General features: G+C 36.5%; 1 protein-coding gene across 1 annotated transcript in view; it reads left to right on the top strand.

Moving 5' to 3' along the window:
- The window catches only part of LOC111941286 (3'-5' RNA helicase YTHDC2-like), a 31,934-nt gene that overhangs the window by 6,896 nt on the left and 7,433 nt on the right, over positions 1-17,605 (top strand). The window contains exons 6-23 of the mRNA XM_086869570.1: positions 3,822-3,924; positions 5,130-5,286; positions 7,070-7,177; positions 8,301-8,449; positions 8,824-8,959; positions 9,351-9,477; positions 9,733-9,798; positions 10,747-10,925; positions 11,100-11,196; positions 11,277-11,364; positions 11,457-11,537; positions 12,536-12,618; positions 13,646-13,751; positions 13,886-14,005; positions 14,370-14,642; positions 15,086-15,212; positions 16,174-16,379; positions 16,804-16,999. Of these exons, the coding sequence (XP_086725696.1) occupies positions 3,822-3,924; positions 5,130-5,286; positions 7,070-7,177; positions 8,301-8,449; positions 8,824-8,959; positions 9,351-9,477; positions 9,733-9,798; positions 10,747-10,925; positions 11,100-11,196; positions 11,277-11,364; positions 11,457-11,537; positions 12,536-12,618; positions 13,646-13,751; positions 13,886-14,005; positions 14,370-14,642; positions 15,086-15,212; positions 16,174-16,379; positions 16,804-16,999 (2,402 nt within the window). The remainder of the gene's footprint in view (positions 1-3,821; positions 3,925-5,129; positions 5,287-7,069; positions 7,178-8,300; positions 8,450-8,823; positions 8,960-9,350; positions 9,478-9,732; positions 9,799-10,746; positions 10,926-11,099; positions 11,197-11,276; positions 11,365-11,456; positions 11,538-12,535; positions 12,619-13,645; positions 13,752-13,885; positions 14,006-14,369; positions 14,643-15,085; positions 15,213-16,173; positions 16,380-16,803; positions 17,000-17,605) is intronic.

The following is a 17,605-nucleotide window of genomic DNA, read 5'->3' as shown; positions in this document are numbered from 1 at the left end:
ATTCTCCGGCAGCCTGTGGTGAAGACCATGGTGAGGGAGGATGTTACCCTATTGGTCCGAGTCAAGATCAGAAGCCAATTTTATTGATTATACAAGGGTTATATAGGGTTTAACTTGTATGGCACTTAAATAGGGTTCTCTATTTGGGAACAATTTCCCATTGGTTACACACTCTTCATGACATCAGTCACCTGGTAATCACTACAAAGTTTCACAGCATGTCTCTTGGTCACTTCTACCCCAGGGATTAGTTCTCTGTGTCTTTCTGCCATGGTTTCTGTTTGATTAGGCCTAAGACACTAGGCTCCTTTATCAGTTCCATTGTACCTCTCTTTTATTCCCCTTACTTCCCCCATCCCTTTCAACCAAAAATACCCTCTTAAGTGACTTGTCTATTAATTTCTGCAGGCACTGTAAAATACAAGGACTAACTCTAACTGCATAATATAATGCCTAATACATATAAGCTTATTTTAATTAGATTTCTTACCTATCCACTGAATCTCGGGTCTCCCTGATGTTGACTTAGCCAATCAAGTCTGTCATCTACTTGCAGTTTACACCCTCTTTCAGGGTTTGAATGCTTGTGTAGATTGAGAGAGTAGTTGGACAAGTTCATACAACACATTCCATCAAACTCATCACATCCATGTCCTTGTGCTAAAAGCAAGAAGTCTATTGCTGCTCTGTTTTGCAAAGTAGCTTGTAGAATAGAACAAAATCAACATCAGTTAAAAGTCCTGTTAATGCTGAGGGCATAGAATTACTTTGTTTAGCTAGTCAGCAACATAATCCATTAAGTAATCCTAAAGTTTTTCCTGCTGCTACAGCAGGGGTAAAAAACAATGCTGCCCATCACTGCCCAAAAGACCAAAAATCAAACTGGTCATCACAATTATTGTCAAAAGCATGTAAGGTTCTTAGTTCTAAAGGGATATTTACGTTGACAAATCATGGACGTGTTTGGGGTTAAAAGGGATAATCTCCCAAGGCTACATAGTTCTCCTTTGATATTCAATGGGATGGCAGGCCAAGCCCTATCCCCACAGATTAAAAATACCCCAGGAGGCAAAAGTAATGGAGCATTGGTAAAGTGAGGAACGATAGTGGATGTATAATTAATTAACACCGAGCACTCACATTTTCCTACACATCCCAAGCTTTGGACTGATTTTTGCTAGAATAATTAATCCTTACACAAAGATCCATTTTCACCCAGCCCAGGATTTCTAGCCCTTGAGAGTCAAGGGATGCCAGGGAAAGATAAGGGGTCCATTGGTGCCAGGCTTTTGCATGATTGATGTTTTTCAACATTGCACCTGCATGAGTCAGGCAAGGCCAGTTTTCTGAGGGCAGAGCAACAAGGCATCTTGAAAAAGGATTGTGAGGTGATGCAGTGGCCAAACACAAGGTGTCCTGTCCTGTAATATTTGCTAAGGTTATCTAAACATTTGGTTTTGGTTAGCAGACCATGTCTGAGCACTAGAAACAATTCCCAGTAAATAACATAACATTTGGGAAGGCATTGTTTATCCTTATTTTCAGTAGCTACAAGGAACTGCTGTTCCACGCCAACTGGATTTTCTGTTTTCCAGGTTAGTTTTAAAGTGACATGCGTGTCAGTGACCACCATTAAAAATCTGATTGAATCCTAAAACCCAGTGAGAGAGAACATCCCTTCCCCTTAGTACCTCTGGCACTGGTAACACAAGTGGTTTGACTGAGGTGAGGTGTCCTTCAGGACCTGTGATCTGTATCAAGTGGAGGCTTTGATAGCTCTGGCTGCATCCCCCGGTGCCTGAAAGCACCTGTGTCATTTCAGCAAGGGACCATTGTGGGGCCATTTGGCTTGAGAGATAGCTGTAAAGTCAGCCTCTGTGTCTATGAGGCGACAAGTGTTGTCTTTTGTCTTTTTAATGTCAGGATACTATGGCATGTGAGGCATGGTTCAAATATAGGTTGTACTCAGGGTATTTGGGGTGTTCCAGTGGTTCCAGATCTTCCTGTTCGGTTATGTCTGTGACAGGTGTGCTCATGGTTTGGGGAAGTAAAATTAATTGCGCTATTCAAGGTCCATGGGGCACACTTCGAGGGGTGGTCGAGGTGTCCAAGCCATGATCGTTATCTCATTGTCGGAGTCAGAGCCTGTAACCCCGGGAGAACAAACAGTCCCCAAAGAGGTGGATGACTAACCTAAAGGCAGTGCATGCATACACTGCCCTGGTGGTCCGAAAATTCCTGTGGGAAGCAAATGAAGAGATCAATCAAGTGATGTTACTGATGGAGGTTGCCAGATCCAGTCCTGCGCTCCCTGCTGTAGCAGGCTGTAAGTGGGTGATGGGCTGGTGAAGGCTGCTTGTGGTGGCCAGGCTGAGGCTGGCTGTGTTCTGCTCTGAGGCATCGGCTGAGGTATTTGTATCTGTGCGTGGTGCCTCTGGCTTCAGTTCCCCAGTATCGGATGCCCTTCAAAATCATACTTGGAATGACATGGATTAGCAAAATGCCTTCCCTTAGGGCACTGAGGGCAAATACCGGGAGCTTTGGATCTTACCTTCCCCTTTTTCTATTTTTGCATCCAAAATGGCATAGTGAGTTGGGGTTAATAATAAGTTCACCAGTCACTTTAAATCACGAGGAGTCATCAGCTGAGTTGACAACATAGACTGTAAAAGATTAGCAAAATAGAGAGACCCCAGCCCTTTATCAGTTCCATTATGGTCTCTGGTTTATTCCCCATATTACCTGTAGCCCATGGAGGTCTACACTGGAGCAGTCCACCTGCAGCCTGTGGGGGACCCCAATACCAGAGCAGGTGGTGCTTGCCTGTAGGAGGTTGTGACTGTGTGGGAAGCCAGTGCTGGAACAGGCTCCTAACAGGACATGTGGCCCCACGGAGAGCAGAGTTTTCACTTGAGCAGTTTTGCTGGTGGAACTTGTGAACCCATGGGGGTCCCATGCTGGAGCAATCTATTCCTGAAGGACTGCACCACATGGGAGGAACCTACACAGGAGCAGTTTGTGAAGAGTGTAAGAAATCCCCCCCATAAGGAGGAAGGAACAGCAGAGACAAGATGTGAATTGACCACAGTCTCCACTCCCTGTCCCCTTATACACTGAGGGGCAGGAATGAGAGAAAATTGGAAGTTAAACCTGGGAAGAAGGGCAGGGTGGGGGGAGGTGTTGTAATGTTTGATTCTATTTCTCATTATCCTACTTGGATTTAATTTGTAATACTCTAAACCAAGTTGCACAAGTCAAGTCTGTTTTCCCTGTGATGGTAACTGGTGAGTGATCGCTCCCTGTCCTTAACCTTGACCCATGAGCCTTTTATTGAATTCCATCTCCCCTGTCCAGCTGTGGAGGAGAGGGATAGAGCAGCCTGTGTGGGTGCCTGGTGTTCAGCCAAGGTCAACCTACCACATGTAGATAAATACAAAGACTGTATCTGAAGTTATTCTGAAGAATTGTGACCTGTTCCTTCAAGGCAGTCCACGCTGAATTTTCCAGTAAACTAATAGAAAATGGTGGGGTTCTCAAGATTCTGTTTTCCTTGCTTATTAATTTAGAAAAAATTAATCTCTTATTTTTTATTAATCCCTTGTCTGAAGTTTTGGAGCATCAGCTCTAAGAATCCTTAGGAGCTCTTAGGGAACAGGTATAGTTTATAAACAAATAGTATGTGTGAGCTCTTTTTGGTGACAGAACTGTGATTCCACTTCTGGTGAGCAGCTGTTCAATCATTAATTTTCAGTAAATAGTGGAAAACTAGCAGCATTTAAATGGTGAAAAAAGCTGAGGCATCTTTGTTCACTGTTCTCTAGGGTTTCTCCAAAGACACTGGTAACCTTTTGCACTAATGGCATACTGCTTCGCACACTGATGGCAGGAGACAGCACCCTATCAACTGTGACACATGTAATTGTGGTAAGGATATTGTATTTCTTGTGAGATAGAGCAGTAGATGTTGTTTCTCAATTGGAAGATGAGACTCTAGTTTTCTGTATTAATTTGATGGAAGTTTAAGTTGTTTTTGTTAAGTTAGAATCTGAATTAACTTTAAAGAGTTACTGATTTTTTTATTGTAATGTGCATATTTTTCTGGGGTTTGTTGCTTGTTTTTTGTTGTTTTTTTTTTTCTTGTAAAAGCATCTTATATTAGGTTTGTGTCAACATTAATTTTGGAATTGTGATGTGATTGTGGAGGCCAGAGGTCAAAATTTTTCTCAATTTCCTCTGTTAGCAGAAAAGCCTTAGGAAGGCTTATGTAGATATGGTTGGTTCAGTGTGAGTATGTCAGAATTTCTGTTTTCATGTACTTGATTTTGCAGTACCAAGTTTTCAGTGCCTTTGTTTGTGCAATGTTTTCGATATGTAGTCTTAATTTCCAGCAAATTATTTGTGTTCATTTATAATTATGTGAACTTCCTATGGTGGAGTTTGATAAGTCAGTGAAAGCAGAATGTTTACTGTAATTTCTTCATTGCTGAAAACAGAAAAAAACAAGGTAATTTTAGGTGCCTGTCTGTTTACCATGGAGGAAAAAAAGCACAAGAATGGTTTGTGCATTTTTCACTTCAGCCTGCAAATCTTGTTGATTCATACATTCAGGATATAAAACTAAGCAGAAGATAGACAAAGATGATTAATCAGACATGTGCCTTAATGATAAGCTTTGTGCACGATTTAATGGATCTAACAAATCTACCTTTTTTTTTTTCTCTGTATGTGGTATCATACAGTTCTTTTAATGCTTATTAGTTGTGAAGGGGAATTTTATTGACAAAAGATTTGTCAGATTTGTAGTTTGTGGTATTATCTTGAAAATTAGTTTCAATTGCAAGAATTTGTTTCATATACTCTTTTTGATCTCTGAAATTAAGATTTGTGGTGGGTTATGCATTACAGTGCAGTCTGCTCTGATATCTTTATAAAACTTTTTGAAGTATTTTTGACTCCTGGATAATTTTAAAAAAACCCTTCTTAAGCTAAACTTAAACATTTTAATACCTCTGTAATGTACCACCAAGTTACACGTTTTAATTTTTAAAAACACATACGTGTGAAAAGTTATGGTCTTGGATCTGTGATACTTACATGTTCTTTTTTTGATTTTCTTTTCTTTCATACAGGATGAAGTACATGAGAGGGATAGGTTCAGTGACTTCTTGCTAATAAAACTGAGAGATGTGTTGCAAAGCCACACTAATTTAAAACTAATTATTTCTAGTGCTGCTCTAGATGCAGATCTCTTTATTCGGTATTTTGGATGCTGTCCAGTAATACACAGTAAGTACCTAAGTAAACTCTTAAATCTCAGTATACCTGCCCTGAGATTCATAGACCTTCACTGAACTGTACCAAATCATTCTGAGATAAATACACTGACCATCACTGAAAGTGCTTGTTCTTTGTTTACTTGAGGTTGTTATTTCTTAACTATTTGCATCCACCTCAAAGCGAACTGTTTTTATCAGTGGATATTCTGTAAATGCAGGGATGTCCTGGCCCCCATTCATGTTCAATTCAAGGAGACAAAGGTTCTTAAAATGCTGGTCTGCTTATTGATACAGACCTTAGGATTTACAAGAGTGTGATATCTATTAGTATATTCCATTAGAATCTAGTTCTAGCTTCAGAGATTGCTAGTAGTTAGTGGATAAAACTCAGATGACTGTATCTGTTAATTTCAGAAACACAGTCTTAGGCAAATTGGGATTTATGTTTTAATCACATGATTCTTTTCTTCATTTAGAATTTTCTACAGAACTCATTGGTTAATTTTAGGGGATGTTCGTGAGAAAGAGTTGTTTTTTTCTTATTTACACATAAAAGTGTTCATTTCTGGTTTTCAGTTTTGAATTGTTGCCTAGGAAAATAAGGCTTGCAGCTTATTGCAGGCATTAATCTGGAAGTTACACGTAATTTTAATATCTGAATTTTTTTTTGGAGGAGAAAAACCTCATCATAATTTTTATGTGGCTTTCCAGTTTACTTTTTTTGAAGCTTCTTATCATTTTGGATCAATAGATTTATCTTGGAAATTCTGACTACTGTCTCTTTCTTCACTTTACTGCAGTGGTTACCAAATCACTGTTGCCAAATACTGGATTTCACAGGATAATCACAATTGAAAATATGCTTTCTCCAAGTTTGCTAACTTAAGTATTAAGAAAAAAGGGTTTAGATACTTTGTCTGTTAATATAATGAAAAAGGTTGGATTCTTCAGCAGTATAGCTGACACAATCCTGACCACAGAAACCAACATTTTTTAGTTATGGGTTTCTGTAGAACACAGTTTGTGATTAGTGTTAGAAGACTTCCTCCATGACAGCTTCTAAAAATATGTGAATTGTAGCTTGTTCTTTCTGAAGGAGAGAAAAGTCCTAGGTGATACAAACTTGTGGTAAGTATCTGCTAAGGAACCAAAAACAGATATTAATCTTCCTGTGTAAAAACATAATTTAATATGCATAAATAAGGTCTAGAAAACAGTAATGTTAAAAGAGAAATCAGGGTAAGTTCTTAGGAGAAAAAGACCATGGGAAGTAAGTCAGTAAAAAAAGCCAAAATTGGCTGCACTAATTAAGGACAAAGATTGAACAGTCCATCTCCTCATATACTTCTCATGAAAGGAGGTAGTTGAATACAGACAATGGCAATCTGCTTGTGGGATTTTACACTAAACTGTCTTAATTGCTCTTATATTAAGCAATTCAGGTGGCTGACACAGTGAAACAAAAGTGACTATTTTCTTCTCATTTGATAAAATTGCAGTAAATAACTGTCAGTCATATCTCTTGCTTAATGGAATTGAAGAGGTTAATGAAAAACAAGGTATTCATCTGGAATTTCCTTTTGGAGTTTTTTTTGTGGCCCAGTTGCTTAAAGAAAATAAACTCAAGTGAAGATACACTTACAGGACTTTCCAAAGAATTTAATAATTCATTAAATCAGGCCCTAATCATGTATAAATCACTTTCCTGCCTATAATAACTGCTTTTAAGAGCTAATGCTCTTAAAGGGAAGCTTGGGAATATCTAATCTTTTGTGAATTATTTCTGCTTTTAGTCCAAGGAAGACCTTTTGAAGTCAAAGAGATGTTTTTGGAGGACATCTTACGAAGTACTGGGTATACAAACAAAGAGATGGTAAAGTACAAGAAAGAGAAGCAGCAAGGTTGGTAGACTTGTTAACTGTTACGGCTTGACAACGAGTCTCATTGATTAAACAACAAATAAGATGATTCTCTATCAAAATTCTAAAGTCATATTGTTAAATGAGACATGATTAGATGACAGCAAGTATCTTTAAAACTCTGTTTACATTGTTGATGTAAACTGTGATTGAAAAAAGTATTTTTACTTTCAGCAGTTTTATTCTTTCAGTTGGTAAATGTTACATTTTTCCTAATGATGAAGTAGAATTACGTACATGTGGGGGCTTTGCCCTTGTGAAAATTAGGGATACATAAGATACAATATGCTGACATTTAGGTGCAAATTTAAGTGCAGCCATTAGAGAAAGCAGGATTTTGTACACCTTGCACAGAAGTGGTTTCTGCTATCAACATTTTTAAGTGCGTTCTTCAGACATGGATGCATTCAACATATTTAGATCAAGGAGCGGTAACACACTTGAACCAAATGCAAGGGGTTCTTTTCAATTACCTTGAAAAGAACCCCCTGGTTTTTTTACTTAATTGATTAAGTATTTGGGTATATTGATAACAATATTTGAGAAGTTTTGAAAGTATTTGGCTGAAAGTAAATGATCCTTACAAGTATTAAAAAAAATAAAAAAGGCCAACCCCAAAGCTATAACATACAATCCTAACTACACATTTTTCATGGTGCTCAGCTCTGATCACTGTGGGTAGAAAAGCTCAGTTGAGGCACTGATGGCTTCTACTGTTTATTTTATACCTGTACACAAAAATTAGTTGTTTCATGCAAGAGTTGTATCACTGCTCTTTGGCATTTCACTTTTGGAGAAAGATCTGGATTGAGAATTCTGTGGAAGTTACTTAGGAAGCTCATTTGAATGCAGCAAGTTGCAGGCTTAATGGGTTAAGCAACCAAGGGGTATTTCTTACATTGTCCTTATAGCAGATGTTTGCAGTGGTATACTTTGGATGCCCTTAATCATAGAATTTGTTTTGGACTGGTAACAATGTTCTAGATTAAATAAGAGATCAAATACTTTTAACTTCATGATTAGATATAGCTATTTTTTTAAAACTGAAATTTTTGGATAATTAGGATGACTAAAACTTTTCATGGAAATTCTTTATGCATTGTAGAAGAAAAACAGCAAAACACTCTTACTGAGTGGTGTTCTGGTCAAGAAAATCATAGTAAGCTGGAATCTGAGAGGCCAAGATCTGTCCCAAGGGCAACTGAAGAAGGTAGTCTGTTGGGTGATGATGGTGACACAGTATTTAATCAACTGGTAAGTTTTTCCTTTTGTTGGGAGATGTGTTTAAGTCTGCTTTAAAAACTGTTTTCCAAACATACTACTCCTGTAGAATATCTTGAAGGATATTAACATATTTTATAGATTTTTTTTTTAAAATTATCATTAATTACTCTAGCTGAAATTTGCTTTTTACTAACAATGTACGCAACTTTTCTTCAGCTTAAATGGCTGAATTGCCATTTCTTAAATACTTGCATATGATACAAAAAATGCTTTAACTGCTACCTTAATGTTGGATTTCTGATTGTTACTTGGAAAAGCAACTTCAGTTTCTTCACATGTAATATATGAGAACAGAGATAAGGTTTGGAAGACATCCATCTTTCAGCATTGTTTTTTCTCTTCAGACTGAAAAGGATGCGAATTGTCTTGAACTATGGTTAATAAAAGAAATGGATTCTTGTCTTTCTGACATCTGGTTGCATAAAGATATTGATGCCTTTGCTCAGGTGTTCCATCTCATTTTAACTGAAAATGTCAGTGGTAAGTCTATCATCTTATTACATAAGAAAAAAAACAATAACAAAATTACTTTAATTTCTATGGTTGCTTTGGCTCCAGATTTAAAGGTTTTTAGCTTTGAATTCTGATGTCTATTGAAAAACTAAATAGAATTAGCAGAATGAATAATTGTTTAGTTATTTTTTTGCTTGTACTTCTTTTGAAGTGTTAACAGAGAGTGTGTCTAAAGTAGTGTTAAATTCACAAGAACTGAGTGGTGGGAAGAAGTCAGAAAACAAATTCTCTCTGGCCTGGATGTTCAAAGTTACATAAACCACATTTATACCACATTTAGGTGAAAAAGTAATTATGTTTTTATTTGGTTTGCTGGTTTATTTCTTTGTTTATCTGTTTATTTATTTGTAATTCTCAGTTGATTATAGGCACAGTGAAACCAGTGCGACTGCACTAATGATTGCTTCTGGGAGAGGCTTTTTGAGTCAAGTAGAGCAGCTGATCAGTATGGGAGCAAATATCCACTGCAGATCATCTAATGGCTGGTAAAAACAAACAGACCAAAAAACATAGATTTATTTGTCAATATACAAATGAAAAAGAAATTTCTATAACATTTAAATTAATTGCTAACTTAACAGACTACTTTAAGCCATAGTAAATTTTGACGTTCGAAACATTTTTTAGCTTCTGTTCATCACATATTCTGGAAATTATAAATTGAGTTCTTAATTCCGTGTCTTAGGCTGTGTGACTTTTGAAGTGAGAAGTTTAAAAAGGATTTCTCTGTGCTCTTTCAGGATGGCTGTGGACTGGGCTAAGCGCTTTGGACAGACAGAGATTGTTGACCTGCTGGAATCCTACAGGTAAGCTACAACTACTTTGCAGAAACAGTTGAAGGGAAATGTTGGAGGAAAATTTGCACTGTGTCTTCTAATTGGAACAGTTTTTAGCTTTTTATGCCTTTAAATCTGACCTAAATAGCAGGATTTATTTGAGACCAGGAATGTTTAAAAAATATGCTCTTTTAAAAAAAAGTATTCAGTGTATTTCAGTGATTACGTTTGTGCAAATCCTAGGATAAATATAGTTAGAATCATGTAGACTTCTTTCATATTATTGTTTCATATCATTTTGATGTGGGCATTGCTATCATGATTATACATGTAGGATGTGAGATGTGAGGATGTAGGATGATAAATAGACAGAAATACCAATTCCACCATGTACAATTTTAATTTCAGATGCTTATTTAGGAAACAAATCTGTTGTGTTTTTATCTATACATTGTTTTCTATACATAGTAGCCATATTAAAGAAACTTAATAGAAGCAACATCACACTAGGTAATTTGGGAATTGGTTTGTGATTAACTTAACAGTTGTAGTTCAGTTATTTTGTAGAGACCAATATTTTTAGAACAGTTTTAGTGTTGTTTCCATTTGCATAGTAGCTGCTTATGGGAGGAAGATATTTGGGAAATACATTTATTTTAAATGCTTCTTATTTAACAGATAAACAGATGGTTTATCATATAGTCTTTATACTTTGAGTTCTGACGCTTTGCTTATGGCTGTGTTTCAATAAAGAGTGAGAAAATAAAAGTTATGCTAAAAATTGAAGTTTCATGCTTTGTTGGATTACACTTAAATCAGTGAAGAGTAATAGTATTTTGCAGGTGCTGTTCTGCTACATTTTAAAATGAAAATTTCAAAGGAGTAGTCTTGTTAGTGTTGATCTAAGTTTAGTTGGTGGCTGAATGCAAATGTGAAACAAGCAGCCTTGACTCTGATCTGTGCATTTCTCTATCTTAGTGCTTCAGCGGGTTTTGGAAATCTGGATGAAAGTTCCTTGGTTCGAACAAGTGGTAGTGACCTTAGTGCAGAGGACAGAGAACTGTTGACAGCTTATCATCACAGTTTTGATGATGAAAAAGTGGATTTGGATCTCATTATGCACTTGCTTTATAACATCTGTAATAGTTGTGACACCGGTAAGTATAAACACAGACTCCCAGTAAATTACTGTATATTCAGCCTTTGATGAATCCTGCCCTTCTTTTGGAAACACTAAATAGATAAAACCTTCCAACTGCTAGTCTGTACAGTACTAATACATATTTTAAGTAAATTTGCCGCTTAACTTTGCAAACCTGCTGCTTTTTCAGGAGCAATTTTAATATTTCTTCCTGGATATGATGAGATAGTTAGCCTGAGGGACCGTATTCTTTTTGATGACAGGAGATTTGCTGACAACGCTCACAGGTAAAGCTTCCAGTTCCTATGGTTGAGGTTTTCATTGTGTCTTTTAAAAATACTTAGATGTGCTCTTTGTCTTGCATTAGATACCAGGTTTTCATGCTTCATTCAAATATGCAAACTTTGGATCAGAAGAAAGTGCTTAAAAGTCCACCTCCTGGTGTGCGCAAAATAGTAAGTCCTAGATGATTTTGTCAGGTATTATATTAGTATCTTTTGTCTTTGCTTTTAACTATAGTTTTGGTTGCTTCTTGTTTCATTTGCAGATTCTTTCTACAAACATAGCAGAAACCAGCATAACAGTCAATGATGTTGTATTTGTTATTGATTCAGGCAAGGTGAAAGAGGTATGATTGGTTAAAACTTTCTGTGACAAGTAAACTTACTAGTGTTATTCTGTAGTATCTATATTATACAATATATATACTATATATATTATATATAGTATATATATTATATAGTGTAATTCTATAATAATAGAGTGCTATTTTTTATAGTAGGCTGAGAGCTAGTGCATTTCAAATAACAAAGATCATTGAAAAGTTTTGACATTTGTTTTATGACAAATACTGTAAATAATTAGCTGTTAATGAACCTTCTAAAAAGTATTGTAGATTGCAATGTTGATATATCTCTTTTTTTAAAATTCACAATTTCTGTTTCTTTTTTAAAATATGTTAAAAATATGCATCTGTTTAGACTGCCATCTTCCCAAGACTTAAAAGAGCTCTGGGAGTTCCCTTTGTCCTACTGTTGTGTCAAGTCCAAATCAAATCCATTAAATTTTTAAGTATTGCTTCCTATGTGTTGCATGCCCATTACCTAAGTTATGTGTTAAGGAATGGAGAGATAATATAATGCAGTAGTTTAAGACCTATTATATGTCTTTGAAAATGAACTTGGATTTCATAGGGGAGATACATGCCAAATTTCTAAAGTTCCTGTGGTAATGCAATATTTCTGTAACTTTGTATCCAATGGAAGAAAATAAGGATGTAATTTCTAAGTGAGACAAAGAAGAAAAATTTAATCAATACAATCACATATTTTTCCCTCATTTGTGATAATTCAAAATACAGTCCATATCTTTCATTGATTCAAAATTACCTACGTACTAGAAATGAAACTTCAGTCTAGGAAATGGTAGCACCAAGATAATGCAAAACAGGTATTATAAATTAAATTGAAAGGAAGCACTTCAGAGCATACCTTTGTGCCAGAAGCTGCTGTTGTTCAAAATTTTTTTTCTATTTTTAAAATAACTTCTGTTAAAAGCTTACTAATAATTTTTGTGTCATGTATCATGTTTAATCATGGTTTTGTGTTCCTTGCTTTGCTTCTGTAGAAGTCTTTTGATGCACTGAGTTGTGTTACAATGCTAAAAATGGTGTGGATTTCAAAAGCCAGTGCTATCCAGAGAAAAGGCAGGTAATAAATGCTTAAAACTGATTTTTATTTTTCAGATATCCACTGTCCTGTATGTTAACTCAAGAGTGAAGTACAAATCTATAGCAGCCACACTGGCTAATGTTTCTAGCCCAGCCCAGTATTGTGTTGAGCAGTGACTAATGCTTCTTTGCAGTAAATTAAGAATCAACATGTATTTTCTTGGCGTAATTTCCCAAGACATTGAGAAGTGGCACTTAAGAATGTCCCAGAACTTACATTGTCTAGGTTGTTTGTTCCCCCAGGAACTTATTTCCTCTTTCTGCCCTGTAGCACCAGCAGCCACAGTAACTTGTCTATGGGCTAAGGACTGCCTACTGCTAGTTTTTAATTGATATCGTGATATCCCTTCTTTAGAAGTGATACTGAGCAGAGATTCCTTATTGACCATCTCCCAAATATTCATGACTTAATAGGCCATGATCATACTCTTCCCTGTGCAGTGAGTGAGGGCTGAGAAGTTATGCCAGTAGATAGCAGCAAATGCCTGCTTGGAGACATGTTGTCATTATACTCCAGATTTTTGAGCATGAGTTCTGAGCATTTGCAGTCACTGTCCCTTCATTAACATGTTGTTTGGTCTTCATTCTACCATTTACATCTTAAACGTCTAACTGGGGAATTTGAAGAAGAAATAAAGTGCACAGCTTAGATTCCTTATGGCACAAGTTGCCTGAGATTTGGATTGATCTCAAGTTAGCAAAAAAATTATGTCACTTTTTTTAGATAGGTCTTACTTTTTCCCACTAGATTTTTCAGTGTAGGGTTGAAATTATAATTATTAAAAGTATTTTTTATAATAAAGTGATATAAATTTCCCTACTGTCAAAAACAATTAATATATTGGAAAACTCTTTTAATTCATATGAGGGACTTTCTCTTAACAACAAAGCTACCATTCTCATAGACCTTCCTCTGCATTTGCATTCTAAGTTTGTGTGGGTTGTTTTTTGTTTGGTTGGGTGCTTTTTAAAAAAAGAAGCTCTAATATTTACATTTTATTTTCCAGGGCTGGGCGCTGTCAGCCTGGAGTCTGTTTTCGTCTCTTCAGTAGGCTCCGATTTGAGAATATGCTGGAATTTCAGACTCCAGAACTTTTAAGAATGCCACTTCAGGTGCGTGCTTACTTAGAAGTTACAACTTTTAAAAAATGTATTGTTGCCAGACCATTCTAATAACTCGAAAAAGGTGTATGGGCATTTTCTCTTTCCCAGACTTTAATAGTGTTTTTCTTCTTTTTAACTTGCAGGAGCTTTGTTTACACACAAAACTTCTGGCTCCAATTAATTGTTCAGTTGTTGACTTTCTTATGAAAGCTCCTGATCCTCCACCAGCTTTAATTGTGAAAAATGCTCTACAAATGCTCAAGGTCAGCAGAGGATTACATTTAGATGGGAATTGTGTTTAGTTAGTATCTGTGGTGTGGTAACATATCTTACTGACTTAATTGTACTGGAAGTCTTGTTCATGTACTTAAGGATGCTTTGAATTTTTGTTTGTTTCCATTTTTGTATGTTTGTGTGTGTGTGTATGTATTTTTCCATGTTAAGGGAAGGGACTATTGTAAAATCTCGTCTTGAACTGAAACTAGTTTGACTTGATTGTTTAGGGTTTGGGAGCGAATCTAGGTAATGTCCAGTATTGGCTGGACATTTCTGCTTTCATTGTAGATTAATTTTTCCCCCTTTCCCCTTCTTCCCCTTGTCCCTACATCCCCACCTTTTTTCATACAGACTATAGATGCCATGGACCCTTGGGAAGATCTCACTGAACTTGGTTATCATCTCACCGAATTGCCAGTGGAGCCACACCTTGGTAAAATGGTGTTGTGCGCCGTTGTTTTGAAGTGCCTGGATCCTGTCCTTACCATTGCTTGTGCTCTTGCCTACCGAGACCCTTTTGTGCTGCCCACGCTGGCCTCTCAGAAGCGTGCAGCCATGCTGTGTAGGAAGCGTTTTACTGCGGGAACCTTCAGCGACCACATGGTGCTTCTCAGGGCTTTCCAGGTATCCTTTCAGAACGAGGACTGTTCGCTCATCAGAGTAAATGACCTACCAACCAAGCTGGATGTGGAATGGTAGACTACGGCTTTCGTGTATATTGGACTCACAGATTTTTTAGGGACACATTTTATCTGACCATTTCAAACCAGGTTAAATTTTGTAAGTTCCAGCAAGATGCCACTTTATATCCTATTAGGTGGATAACTTAAAATAGCAGTCTCGACATAGTGATCTCTGTAATAACATAATGAACTTTAAATAGCATAATTATCATTATGTTTTGGTTAGGAAACGGAAAAAAACCCAAAACAGTAGTTAAATAAAAAAAATCAGGTTTGGTACATTTACTTTGATTTATTGACCTAAATGTAATTTTTAAAACTATTCATTTTTAAATTTCAGATATTTAAATTAATAGGCAAATGTTAAAAAATTATTCTTTAAAGGGGTGGCAGAAGGCACGCAGTGATGGCTGGGAAAGAGCCTTCTGTGAAAAGAACTTCCTGTCTCAAGCCACTATGCAAATCATCGTAGGAATGAGAACACAGTTGCTTGGCCAGCTTAGAGCCTCAGGTAAGTAGGCTGGAAAAAGTTCTAAGATAATTTTAGAGTTAAGTGTATACAGATTGTAAGGAGAATAGTGTTCACTTGTCATTTTCCTTCCTTAAGTTGAAAAAGACGAGTACATGTTCATGTACTGGCGTGGGGGAGATGCTAGGGTGTGAAAATGTGCCTGGGGAACAGCTGGCATAACTGAAAGCAACCTGATTGTTCAAAATCCTGCTGTCTTGCAGTGTGAGACAAGTCTTCTTGGTTTTTTTGTGTTCTAGTAAATATTTTCCTGAGGCAGTTGTTGAAAGGAGTTCAGACCCTAGGTTCCGAGGCTGAATCAGTTAATTTCAGCGCAAGCTGGATGTCCCTGGAGAGTGTCCTGGATAAAGAAATCCCTTTATCCCTTACTGTCAGTGTGCCCGATCTCCATGTGCCCTCTCATGCTCTTCTTGATCCAATGGCAGTTTATGGTCTGGAGTCTTCCACTGTCTCAGTGTGGGCAGACCTGCTCATAGATTCCAGCTTGGGGCAGTCGAAGTTCTCGTTCTCTATGCGATGGTAGGTGTTAACTTCCCCTGCTTAGCCGTTCATGCTAACAAACAGTTCACCTACACTGTATTTAAAGTTCACCCACACTGGGTGTTGAGTAGGGTCCGATCAAAGTTACACCAAGTAGGTCCACTTACAACTGCTAAGTTGTAGGCAAGTTGCAATTTTAATTACACAATTTCAAATATTCTGTTAAGTAAAGAAGTATTGTGAAAAGTAATTCTATTCTACATTAGTATGAAATCCCTTACCAGGAATAATTTCAGTGTAAGGGTTTCTTCGTGGTGCTGTTAGTGTTGGTCATTGTGAAAAATGCAACTAATTTGTAGTTTGTTTCCTTTTTTTTTTTTTCCCAAATTCCTTTTGAGAAGTGAAAAAGTAGATCTTAAATACAAGCAAATGTAACACAGTTTTGACCTCTTTCTTTCTTCAGATTTTATTAGAGCCAGAGGAGGAGCTGATATTAGAGATGTTAATGCTAACTCTGAAAACTGGGCTGTAGTTAAAGCTGCCTTAGTGGCTGGGATGTATCCCAATCTTGTGCACGTAGACAGAGGGAGCCTGGTTTTAACTGCACCAAAGGAGAAGAAAGTGCGATTTCATCCTACCTCTATTCTTAGTCAACCTCAGTATAAAAAGGTAAAGCCACTTCAATCCTAAAATATTTTTTCCGGCAGGTGATAGAATAAAATTTTGAGTTGGTTTATTTTTCCATTATTTCAGTTACCTCTACTAAGTGGAACAAGACAAAATAGTGAAAAGAAAAAGCTGATTGTAAAAGTATTTTGAAGACATAACAATCTCTGTTCATTGTTATGAGAAAAAAAATTCTGCTCTGAAACTGATATTTCTTTAGATGCTCTTTTAAAGCAAAATATTTTGTTTCAAGGTGATAGGATAACTTGTAAGTCTGGTTGAATATACTGACACTGTTTTAGTTCTTGTATGTGTATGTAAATATTTATGCATATATTTCTACATACATAAAGTAAGAAGTAAGTTAAAATTTATTTTAATTACACCTAAATGATAAAATAGCCTAGTCTTATTTGCTCCTGCACAGATTCCCCCAGTGAATGGTCAAGCTGCAGCTGTTCAAGCACTTCCTACAGACTGGCTGATATATGATGAAATGACGAGAGCTCACAGGATAGCAAACATTAGGTGCTGTTCTGTTGTAACACCTGTCACTGTGGCTCTCTTCTGTGGACCAGCTAGGTTACCAAGTAATGCTTTACAGGCATCTTCATCCTGTCAAGGTATACTGAAGTCTGGATTTGGAATGTTTGCATTGGTATTGTACTAGTATGTGATTTGGAAAACTTACTTTTCAAGCCTATTTTCTACATATTTTGGCTGATTCTTAAAATGATAGAGTATATATGTATTTTTTTCTACAGCCTACTTTATATGATACTTTGAACCAGATGATTCAAACTGAATAATGTAGTTAACATGGCAAATAATCATATTGCTTCCAGTTGAAAGATACATTTTAAAGATAATTTTCTACTGATAACCTTTAATGTCAATTAACCATATTATCAGCTAGAAGTAATAGAGAATTTTTTTGAATTTTCTTTTTTTCATATGTAAATGGAGTACTGTAAGAATAGAAGCAAAACAAATCTATCTATTGTCAGTCCTGTAGAAATACTCGTTTGAATTGAAGTAAGAATCCAAGCTGCATTTCCTGACTTGCTCCAAAACTGTTACCCTTAAAATAGTGTTAATGCTGATTGAATTGTACTTTGAAAAAGAAAAAGGAGTCCTTAATAGCCATGTGCATTTATTTTTTTTTTCTCTTAATGGGACTTTAAATATATTGTTATACTAAGATATAAAACATGGAGCAAAGTGTAATT

This window comes from Cyanistes caeruleus, chromosome Z (assembly GCF_971803275.1).
Source record: "Cyanistes caeruleus chromosome Z, bCyaCae1.hap1.1, whole genome shotgun sequence".
Lineage (NCBI taxonomy): Eukaryota > Metazoa > Chordata > Aves > Passeriformes > Paridae > Cyanistes > Cyanistes caeruleus.
Note: the sequence above shows the minus strand (reverse complement) of the source record. Positions and strands in the feature narration are given on the sequence as shown.